Genomic DNA, 12,230 nt, shown 5'->3' on the forward strand with positions numbered 1-12,230 from the left:
TAGTTACAAATTCCTAAACCCTAATTGTTGTCCCTAAGCCTACATACTATTCCCTAAACCCCCTATTTCCCAAAAAACTTGTCAATAACATTTTCAAAACTCCTCATACCCTCTCCCTCCACAGTCCCTCATATATTCTCATCCTTGGTAGCAGAAAACTAAAAACACCATAAATCTCTTCATACTCATCAAGAAAACTCACACATTAGCAAACATGGAGTCTGATCCCTCCTATGACCGAGATGAGGAGACACACAGTGATTCTCCTAGAGAAATGCATGCACCAAGAAGACCTCACAAGGGTGGCAAACATATACGAGAGGAGCCTACTTCACTTGCCGAGCTACAGGCCTATCCTCTTGCTGTCACATGTTTTCAACACCAATCCTGTTATCAGTTCTGTGAGATGGTAGAGAGAGTCCAGTACCATCATGAGTTGGCCAGGTTGTTTGTGCTCCATCTTCAAAATGGCCAAGTCACTCTAGCAGGTGTGACATTCACCTTGACACCGAAGTCTATTTCTCTAGCAACTGGCATTCCCAATGTTGGTGAGCAGTGGAATAAGAGGCAGCAGATTGACAGGGAACATTATGAGCCTTACATCAAGGCTGGTTATTTGAGACATCTCAGCAGAGTTTTTCCCTTCCGGTATCTGAAAGACTCATATGCTCCCTTGATGAAACTCATAATTAAGTATTTCAGCTGTGAGGGCCGGTTTTCTTGCTTGTATGCCTACCATATCAGATTGTTGATGCACTTCACTAGGGTGAGAATGATGAACCTCCCCTACTTTATTTGCCGGAACATTGAGAAGATGACCACCTTAGTGCACAAGAAGACTCCTCAGCAGCAATATAACAACATATATCATTTTTCACTAATCAAGATTGTGGTCATGCATCAGCTTGGTTTACAGAACATCTCATGGGAGGATTTCATTTCACATGAGGTCTTCACCGCTCCTCAAGTACCTCCAACAACTTTTCATGAGACAGGTGGACCTTCACATCAGCAGGAGCTTCATGAGACACAAACCACTAGTGTGCCAGTATATGTCACCTACCAAAAGGGCACTAGAAGGTTGTTTGCAACAGCAAAGCAAGTATTATCTCCACCCGGGGTGGAAGGGGTCTCGCTTCCTCCATCAGCAGAGCAGGTACAGGACAAGGGCAAGTGACCATTACAGGATGAGGGGCCTTCAGGAGGGCAGGAGACAGATTTTATTCTTATTCAGGATGATGACACCGATTTGGGCTCACAAAGCTCAAAGCTTAGAGAGATCATCCAGGAGCAACAAGCTGACATTCAACATTTGTCTCTCAACCTACAAAGAGCCAAGTGGATAGTCAAATATCTGGAGCAAAGAAACAAACAGCTAGAGGATCAACAGACCATAATGGAGCTAAGAAACATACGAGAAAACCGGCAAGTTTCCAAAAGGAGGAAGGTCAAGTTCACAACACTTGAACAAGAAATCAATGTTGATCGTGAGTCTTGGTTGGAGAGGACAAATATCCACTTGGAGAGGATGCTAGAGAAGGCCATCAATGAGAAAAATATGTTGAGAAACATGGCATATCACTACTTGTCAAGAAATATAGTGTGCCAAGCAAGAAATAAGAACTTGAATGCCAAGTTGAAGAAGGCATCAAGGAGGCAAAAAGTGTAAGATAAACTTCAGATCTTGGCCAAGGCTTCCTTGGCCCAACATAACACTTAATGGAGGACACTTAGCCCAAATTTCAAAAAATTTGGGACACTTTTTGTAATTTTTGAATTTTTGGCTTAAAAAACAGGCTTTTCTGCCCAATGCGTCGCACCACCTGGCGCTCGCTTTTGATGGAGACATCATTTTGAGGAAAAATCAACATATTTGGATTTTTCATGAAAAAATATGCATGCTCACAAATGGCCAAGAAATTTTGACAGGTTTTGGGCTTCCAAAAAGGTCAAAAACACCCCAAAAATGACCTTTCTGCCCCTTTTTTGACACACAGGAAGCAGTCTTGGGAAAACTCAGTTTTGGAGGGGAAAATGGAGGCCAAATTCAAAAATTCCACTTGTGTTGGAAAGTAGATAGGCAGACCTTTCCAACAAGCCCACTTGGAGAAAATTTGGACACCGGGAAGGCCTCCAAAATCAGCTGTAAAAAGGCGCTATACATAGGAAAATCAGCGCGGCGCATTGGAGGAATTTTGCTCAGTTTGACAAAAAATACTCTGTTTTTTGCCTAGTTCTTGACAGTTTGACTTTTCTCCTTCTAATTATCAAACTCATGATGTAATTTAATGTGACATGATTGATTTTGATGTAATTATGCTAAATTTTCACTCGTAGAGGTAGATTCGTCCATCAAAAGGTAGTTTGCAACTGAATGAATCAGTTTCCTAGTTTTTAGAGGCAAGCTATTCCACTACCTACTTTTTAGTTCTCAGTTTAGATTTTGTTGGAACAACTCCTAATCTTATGAGCTCGACCCCTAGAGGATAGGATGATGTTGTTGGTTGCCTATATCTTGTAAATTTTTAGTCATTAGCATGGTTGGACTTTTGGGAAAGCTTGGAGCTTACTGTATACTCATTTCAGCAGTTTGGCTAAGGAATAGACCAATGGTTTGCAGCACTTTATGGGATTCATGTGGCATCTTGCTTTGGTATTGTGTTTTCTTTTGTAATTGTAAGTCTACATGTGTTTTATGTATGCCATATCTCTCTTTATTTCATCTTAACTAAAACAAACAAGGATAAAGGTAGAATACATTGAAAATGCAGTGCTCTACCTAGGGTTTGCTTAGTTATCTATGTTTTCAGCTGTTTGAAAAGGATCCTTGAGTTTTTCATGCCCTTTTCAACTCCTCATCTGTCTAAAACCTCTCCATATCACTCAATTTGAAGTACCAAATCACTTGCCTACCTTGCCCCATAGAGATCTCTGCAAAACTGAGCCTCATTCCCCAGGCCCAAATCTGCCTTTCACATTTGAGCCAACAAAACATCATCAAATTCAATCAAACACCTCTGTACACATACCTAGCTTAAAATTAGTCATTACATCAGTGATCTCAAGCTTTTATTGGCCATCTATTCTGATATTGACAAGGAGAGAGCCCTCTCCCGACCTGGTAGGGCTAGCTACGAGGTTCAGCGTGGTTTGATGTCACCCTAGATCCTACCTTTCTCAGCCTAAGGTAGATTTAGGCCCTAACAGGATGGCATATCCTATTTGGAATATAAACTAAAACCTAACAACTATAGCACTATGGACTGGCTTTGGCTGGTAGACAAATATAAAAAGAAACTCTCCAACTGGACTCACAGATACCTCTCCCCGGGAGGTAGATACATTCTAGGGTAGGTGGCACTTCAACAGATCTACGTTTTCAAGGCACATCTCTTCGTGATCCCAAGAACCATTGTCAACAAAATTTCATCTATTGTGACCAAATTTCTCTGGAGCGACGTTGGGAATCCTACAAAGATGCATCTCTGTAAATGGACAGATTTGACTATTCTAAAGGATTTTGGTGGATGTGGATTCTTGGACAATAATACCTTTGGACATGCTCTACTCATAAAATCTTTTTGGAGAGCTGTGAATGGAAGTGGAATATGGCAAGACATCATACACTCAAAATACTTAAGACAAACAAATATGGAAGGATTATTTAGGAATAATATTTCATTCAGAAATAATGGGACCGTAATCTAGAGGAGCCATATGAATATTCTCCCCTGGTGGCACATGAGGATGGAGTGGGAATTAGGAAATGGCTGGAAAACACTGATTGGCTCAGACAACATCAAAGGAATGAACAAAGAGCAGAACTTACAAGGACACTCCTTAGACATCATCAACAAAAAGAGATATTTTTTCCTAGGCCAAACAATAAGAGGTTATCAAAATCACTGTCCTATATGGAAAGAAGCTACAAAAATGGGATTGACTGGACAATGTGAAATTGAATGGTGAGAATTTACCACTTCCCTTAGCCAAACTGGTCTAATTCACAACACCCTCGATGACAATATCTCTTGGAGGGGGATAATGCATAATCAGGCGCCAATGGTTGCTGAAGGATACATATACTATATCACACAAAGATGCATTATTCAGTAGACATCTTGGTTTTTCATGGTATGGAAGATGAAGATCCTACTTAAATTAACAATATTTTCCTGGGCTTTATGGAAAATAAAGTTCTGACTTGGGACAACTTACTTAAAAGAGGTTTTCATGGTCCTAGATTCTGCACCTTTTGTAGAAACTCCATAGAATCGACATAACACATTTTCTTCTCTTGTCCTCCAACTTCACAAGTTTGGAGAAATATTACACATTTCATGAACATTTCACTTAATATGGATAAAAACTTAGAACACATTATGTCCCATTGGTCTGATTGTGTTGAAGAAAGTGTAACTAGGTTCGGTCTTCATAAAAGTAATTTTGATATTTGTATTTACACAAGAAAAGAAATATTATTTTTGTTATATTTATCAATGAGTTTCTTTCTCATTGAAATAATTCTAGCACATGTCAAAGTGCTATAGGTACGTCAAAGAGTCAAAAGAAAATGTTGAAGACCCTTAAGGGCATGTTACACTAGGTATATATTTGTATAAGAGTGAAAAATATCCTTCCAAGCAAAGTCACAAGTCCTTCCATGTAAAGATACCACCAAAAGAAGCAAAAATGAAGTGGAAAAGTTAGGTCAGCCTTAAGTCTTCAAGTCGGCCTAAAGGAGGGACAAAACTCTATATATAGAGGTTGTTCACTACTCCAATGACAAGCAATCAAGCCTCTAAAATCAGCGAGATAAGAAGCCGAGAAAAAGGGTGAAGAAAGACGAGCATAAGGAGCCTCTAGTGCAAGTGAAGAAGGAGGAGACAAAACCGAAGTGTAAAGGGTTGTTCTAAGGGCAGATTACAGTCACACGCATGAGGAAAAGAGGTTGTTTGCGGTCACTACAACAATAATATCATAGTTACATATTTATCTTTGTTTGGTCTAGAAACTTAGGCATATAAGGTCTCCCACTAGAGCGAAGAAGAGGATCTCCAAAGTGAAGGAAAAATGAGTCAAATATACAAGGAAACCTTCCACACGGGCGAGAAACTAGGGCTACAATACTGTCATATCAAGTATGCAACTACACATCAAGAAGAAGCTCCGTTGGACAAGAGAAGGAAGTTATCTTCATAGGTGAAGGATCTCACTAAGTACCAAAGATAAGTATCTCTTCTAGAGCTCACATAAACTAGGTCTATCACTAGTTGCCAAAAGGAGGATGAAGTGTTGGGGAACGAAGTGCCGAAAGGAGGACGAAGTGTTGGGAAACAAAGTGTCAGAAGAAGGAAGGACTTGACTTGTGCTTGGAGGATATTCTTGTCAAAGGTCTAGGGTATGGCATTGATCAGTGAGAAGCTTCAATAAGATAACTTTGCGAAAGAGTTTTCCTCTCTAAGAGAGAGAGGTTTTTCTGTGGCAGAGAGCCAATATCTTGTGTTTTGATAGTAGTTTGATGAAGTAAACACACATACAATAATAATAAGAGAAGAAGATCAAGCTAACATGTTAAATTGAAAAAGTGCTTCACAAGTTGTTATCAAGTCTAGAAGAATCCTGCTATATCTAATTGCCCTAGATGCTTTAACAAATTGCACTACTTAGAATAAAACGATGCCCATTTACATCATCTGGGAGATTTGGAATGCAAGGAATTATCATATATTTGAAGGGAGGCCCATTGACAACAAAAAAATATGTTTCAAAGCAATTTCATGGGCAAGCGCCATTCCACAGGACAAAAAAACTAACAGGATCATTGCGAAGATAAGGTCCCCTCCAACAACTATACTGCTTGCATGATGGTTTGACGGAGCAGCACAAATGGGATCGTGTGGATGTGGAGCGGTTCTCAAATTAGACAACAATACACAATACAACCTACATTGGAATGTTGGCCATGGCACCAACACCAGAGCAAAAATCATGGCACTTTGGGGGTTACTCTGGTTTGCAAAAGAGAAACAACTGAATATCATCAACATCTATGGAGACTCCAAATCTCTCATAGAAGGGATATAGGGACTTTATGCTTTTGACCCGCCTCTATTAGCTGGATGGATCAACATGATTAAACATAAGCTAGCCTCCCTCACATCCTACTCAATCAAACATGTATACAAAGAAATCAACAAGGATGTGGATAGGCTGTCTAAAGAAGGTCTATAGGGACAATATGGAGTCATGAATTACAAACTATTAGTAGATGAACACATTAGAGAAGAAGGCAAGGTCATCTTGCCGTAACACACTGATCCTGTTTTCTTATATATTATCTAACTTTTTGATGGACTGGCTGTTGCCACAGTAATATTGCTCTGTTTTGCTTTTTGAATATGTGATTATGGGTATGACTTCCATATGTTAAATTTGGATACTGGGGTGCTGGATGCAAATCTACAACGAGCATAGACAAATTGTTGTTTTTCCTGATATATCTATTTTCATTCAAATACATGTATGGGACTTTAAATATGGAGTTGTCTTTAGTGCGACTTTTTGGAAGATTTTCCGGTGGGTTTTTCTGGTCTAATTTCTCTAAAATATGACACAAATTTATTGAAATCACAAGTTTGATGGCTAACACATGCACAATTGAAGTGCTCTAGAGGTTTTTCAGGTTGTTGAATCCATATATACAATTAAGAAAACAGTTTAAATAACACAAATTAAGATTTCACTTCAAAAATTTCCACGAGATTCCAACCCTGGAAAATCCAAAAATCACACTAAAAACAGCTCCTATAAAACCAGCGTTTTTTTCCTCGTGGAAAAAAAATCACATGATAGATAAATCTTTACGAGAATGAAATTTTAATGTTATCACAGAACTGCGATCCCAGCCAAGAATTTTGCTTAAAAACGGATACCCACATTTCTGTATGTAACTAGAGCGTTAAACAAAATATTTTGGCAAGTTTAACAGAAAGGGCATTTAACGTTGAACTATCAAATGCACATTGTATTCCGACCATCAGATTAAAAGAAAAACAGAGTAAAATGTGGACAGGGATTTCAGCATTTCGATGCAGAAGAATAAAATATTTATGATAAACTTAATCTTAGATTCAAATACATTAAAATGCAGCATTTCGATGCAGAAGAATAAAATATTTATGATAAACTTAATCTTAGATTCAAATACATTAAAATGCAACGCAGATTCAACGATCAAATTAAGGTATTAATAAAGAAAAAGCAGAGTAAATACTGGTTGAACTAATTGCGGTTGCTAACAACAGAATATTCTTGTCTAAGTTTTTATTTTTTTAAAAATTGAAATATATAAATATATATAGAGTGTAAATTTTTATTATTTAAAATATATTTTTAAATGCAAATAATTTCACTATTCTTAAAAATTATTTTATAAATTCAGTACTTAAAAAAAATATTTTTAAAAATTAAATTGCGTAGTTTCACATCCCTATCAGACCGGAAAATATGTTAAAAAAATCTCCACCTACAACTCACGGTTAAACTACAGAAAACAGAAGTACGCGCAAATTCTCGTTATTGTCCGGAGAATTAGCGGCGTAACAGCACGGTAAGCATCGGACGGCATTTCACCATAGTTAACGGACCTGCCTTTCCCAGGCATTTCCATCCTGCAAGACTGCTGATTCCACCCCTTTCTCCAGGCTTCGACCACACGTCCTCCTTGAAATTGTGCAATTCACCGACCCCATCGCGACGCAAACGTCATCCTGCGCTTTCATTTTCTGGGAACGGGCCCTCACCGAGCTCGTGCTCGATTCCCTTCCAGCCCGATGAGGCCAAATTGTTGCAAGAGTTTTCCCCTGGGACTCGGACATGAGACCTGAGAAAGGGGTATTGAGTAGTAGGATACTCAGGAAAACACTGAACAGCTCACAAAGGCTTCCCACATCTGTGGGATCTCTAGAAGGGAATGGCAAACGATGCCAAAATAGCACAATCGTTTCATCGAAATTGAAATCTATAGGCAAACGCTACACAGATGCAATATGAAAACCGGTGTGCTTATTACCACCGGCGGAAAAAATGGACCAGTCGAAGTTTTTGACTTTCTTCTCAGAAAAGGATGGATGAAATACAAACCCAGAGGACATACGCTGTATATAAGATCATATTTATGTATTTTATATACACAACAGATTCCGTAAGGTCACGCCTACGCGCAACTAATTCAGTGTATAAGAAATATTCAGTAGTAGGGTACCCAGATTGGAGAGCTCACAAAAACGTTCGACGTCTGTGGGAGCTCTGGAAGGAAATGGTCAACGATGCTTGAAATCACAATCGATTCCATACACGGTATATATCATCATATATATATATATATATATATATATGACTGGACAGCTCACAAAAACGTTCGACATCTGTGGGAGTTCTCGAAGGAAATGGTCAACGATGCTCGAAATCACATCCATTTTGTGAAATTTTGGACACAAATTTATTGAAATTACAAGTTTGATGGGTAATCTCTACACAATCGAAGTGCTCTAATTGATTGAAATTACAAGCTTGATGGATAACCTCTGCACAATCTATCAATTTTCACAGATTTCACATTACTTCAGTCACCAATTAAAGGATGATCAAATATATTTAATTTAAATCTGTAGTCTAATTTTCACTACATTTTGTCTTGTTGATTTTCAGCAAAATCACGCACAGATATTTAGAAACTTATGTTTAATTTGAAATATCTAGAAACTTATGTTTAATTTGTAGAATTAGCATCTTGGAGTTTTTCAGGTTGCTGAATCTATTTATACATTCAAAAATGTATTTTAAACCTGAAAAATGCACATTCTATTCTTGAAATTATTTTACCAAATTCTAATGAAAAAATCTATTTAATTTTTAAATTACACTAAACATTTATAAAATCAAGCTTATTCACATACCTAATAATACAATTTAATACCTGGTAAACAACGCCATTCTATATTAAAAAAAAAAAAATACAATTTATTAATTAATTATAAAATTTCCATCCACCTAACATATAATATTCAATATTAACTTATTGACATAACTAGTAATCCAATTTGACACCTCCGCAAACAACGCCATTCCATATAAAAGAATAATACAATTTATTATTAATTATAGAATTTCCATCCACCTAAAATATAATATTCAATATTAATTAATTAATTTATTGAATATTATATCAGCATTTTTCATCTATCTTTTACCGCAAACAAGTCATGTATCGTATTTCATCGTATTTCATCTATTTATTTTAAAATGTTTATTATGGATTCGAAACTTAATAATATATTACTATGTTTATTATATTATAGATTAAAACAAGAAACTATTAAATAATAACATGGTGATTTGTTAATTAATATGATTATGATGCGTGTTTATTTTTTATTTAATTAAGTTGCGTCTCAGTTATGTTAATAATATTGGATAAAATTTCAATATTAAAACAATAATGTTATAGGCTTAATCTATATTTTATAAATTGAGATATTTATGATTAAATATCTAAATATGTAAACACTTGAACATTATTTATATATGAGATAAAGACATAATTATTCCAAAACACTTTATATTAAAGATTATTGTAACAAGTACAAGAATCAAATTAGAACTTCGTATAATCTAATTTAAAGCTGATCCAGCATAACATTACGTAGATCATAACAAGTGCGAGATGGATCAAATTAAAAGCATCCTCAAGCTCAAAAACAACTTAATATCTGATCTAAAAGCTTACCGGGTATTTGGCCAGATGGATTTCAGCCATCAGATTAACGGCATCGTCAAGCTCGAAAAACGGCATCGTCAAGCTCGAAAACTTTAAATCTGATCTAAAATATTGCACAGATATTTGGTATGGAAGAAGATTGTAAACGGAATTTTTTTATCAAATCTACTCTATAATATGACAATATTTATAGTTTACTGGCCAACACTGATTTGAGGGATCAAAGCTAACACATTCTAAGTTGATTATGGGAAAAAGAGAGTAAGTTTAAAGCTAAGGTTAACGCAGCCTTCCGGTATATCAAGAAAGTATAAAACACAAACTTTTCTGGCAAATTTAACAATACCGGCGTTTAAAGCCGATCCTATCAAATGCATACCAAACTTATCAAATACATATGCAGAATCCAACAACATTTTTAAAAGAAAAACAAGGTAAAATTGCAAGCACGGATTTCAGCATTTCTGTACACGAGGAGACAGTAAAACAAAATATTTATGGTAGGTTTGACCGAACGGCATTTTAAGCGAACTATCAAATGCCTATGCATAAATTTAATCTTCATAAATTTAACCTTAAAACGTTAAAGAGGAATCCAGACATCCAATTAAAGGCATTATTAAAGATTCGAGCAGTTCGGTATAGAACAAAATATTTAAAATATTTATGATAAATTTAACCTTAAAACGTAAAAACAGAAATTCAAACATCAAATTAAAGGCATTATTGAAGAGGAAATACAGATTAAAATGCAAACGCAGATTGAAGGCATTATTAAAGGAAACATCAGACTGAACGCATTATTAAAGGAAATACAGATTAAAGATTCGGCAATCAGATTAAAGGCGTTAAAGAAAGTATGCTTACTGAGCTAATTCCCGCCGCGAAGAACGGAATTGCGCCCAATTTCTTGTTATTGTCCGGAGAATTAGCTGCCCTGGCCGCACGGTAAGCATCGGGCGGCATTTCACCGTAGACAACGGAAACGTTAACTCCTGCCTTTTCCCACACATTTCCGTCCTGCAAAACTCTGCTGATTCCGCCTCCTCCCCCAGGCCTCGACCACACGTCCTCCTTGAAATTGTGCCCGTCCACCGCCTCTACCGCCGCGCAAACATCATCCTGCGCTTTCTTTATCATTTTCTCGAAACGGGCTCTCACTGAGTTCGTGCTCGACGACTCTGATTCGCCATCTCTCAGAAACGTTCCGGGATTCTCCGCCATGGCCAACGCCTCCTCCCTTGCGCTCACTGCTCTCGCAAAAATCTTTTGGTTCCTCTTCCACCCCGAGAAGGCCAAATTGTTGCAGGAACTTCCCCTCCGACTTGAACAGGAGACCTGAGAAAGGGATATTGAGTAGTAGGATACACAGGAAAACACTGGACAGCTCACAAAGGCGTTCGACATCTGTGGGAGCTCCGAAAGGAAATGGCCGACGAAGCTTGAAATCACAATCGTTCCATCGATAATCAATAGGCAAACACTCTACGGATGCAACATCAAAACCTGTGTGCTTATTACGACCGGCGGATAAATGGACCGGGTCGAAGTTTTTGACTTTCCCAGAGAAGGACGGAAGGAATACAAACCCTGAGATATATATATATATAATTCCGTATAAGGTCAAGCCTATACGCGTAACTGAATCCGTATAAGGTTTAGCCTTCGGACTCGGAATGCTCAGCTGTTCGCACAATTCGCTTCGCTTCTTGGATCGAGTAGTGTTCCTTAAAATTGAAAATTACTTCATGTCAAAAGGAGAAATTATAATTATAATTATATGTATAAATCGTGTTAACCGTACTGCGCTATCCGAAAGCGTGGTAGCGTGGTTCTTTTAATGTTCTTACCGAAGATTAAGATTGTGAGGCGGAGAGAAAGGAAATGATAAATTATAATTTTTCCACTACATTACTTATTTATTAATAATATTATAAATATTTATTTAATATTATTTTTTAAATACTTTATTTTTCATCTCAACCCTGTCCCCCCAAAATGTCATATATCCTATTTCATAGTACTAGGATATAATAGTATTAGAATATAATATATTTATTAAGAATGTGAAGCTCATAAATTATTAAATATTAACATATTAATTTATAAATTATTTAATTAATCAATTATTAATTAGAATAATTAATAAATGTTATTAATGTTAGATTTCAGATTTTTGTAGTCTATATTGTAAATAAGAATGTTTTTTGGATTAATTACATTATTAACATTTAGTCAATATTTCAAACTAACTAATGCGGTTCATGTTCATGACAAAAGTGAAAAAATCCATCAATTTAAATGAATAAATGAAACAAAGATAAAATTAGTTATAAAATTAATTAAAATAAAATTTAGTTATAAATTAGTTGTTGCAAATCAACCATTATTAATTTAAATATAAAAATTAATTAAATTAAAATATAAAATTAATTAAATTAAATTCAAA

At 36.3% G+C, this 12,230-nt stretch overlaps 1 protein-coding gene across 1 annotated transcript in view; it reads right to left on the reverse strand.

Annotated features, from left to right (window-relative positions):
- The window catches only part of LOC149245267 (oxygen-dependent coproporphyrinogen-III oxidase, chloroplastic-like), a 358,638-nt gene extending 347,287 nt beyond the window's left edge, over positions 1-11,351 (reverse strand). Inside the window, exon 1 of the mRNA XM_089457735.1 lies at positions 10,649-11,351. Within this exon, the coding sequence (XP_089313861.1) occupies positions 10,649-11,188 (540 nt within the window). The 5' untranslated portion in view covers positions 11,189-11,351. The remainder of the gene's footprint in view (positions 1-10,648) is intronic.
- Positions 11,352-12,230: the final 879 nt, after the last annotated feature.

Source organism: Pinus tabuliformis, chromosome 7 (genome assembly GCF_031772625.1).
Source record: "Pinus tabuliformis cultivar Carrire ecotype Pingquan chromosome 7, CPIR1, whole genome shotgun sequence".
Taxonomy (NCBI): domain Eukaryota; kingdom Viridiplantae; phylum Streptophyta; class Pinopsida; order Pinales; family Pinaceae; genus Pinus; species Pinus tabuliformis.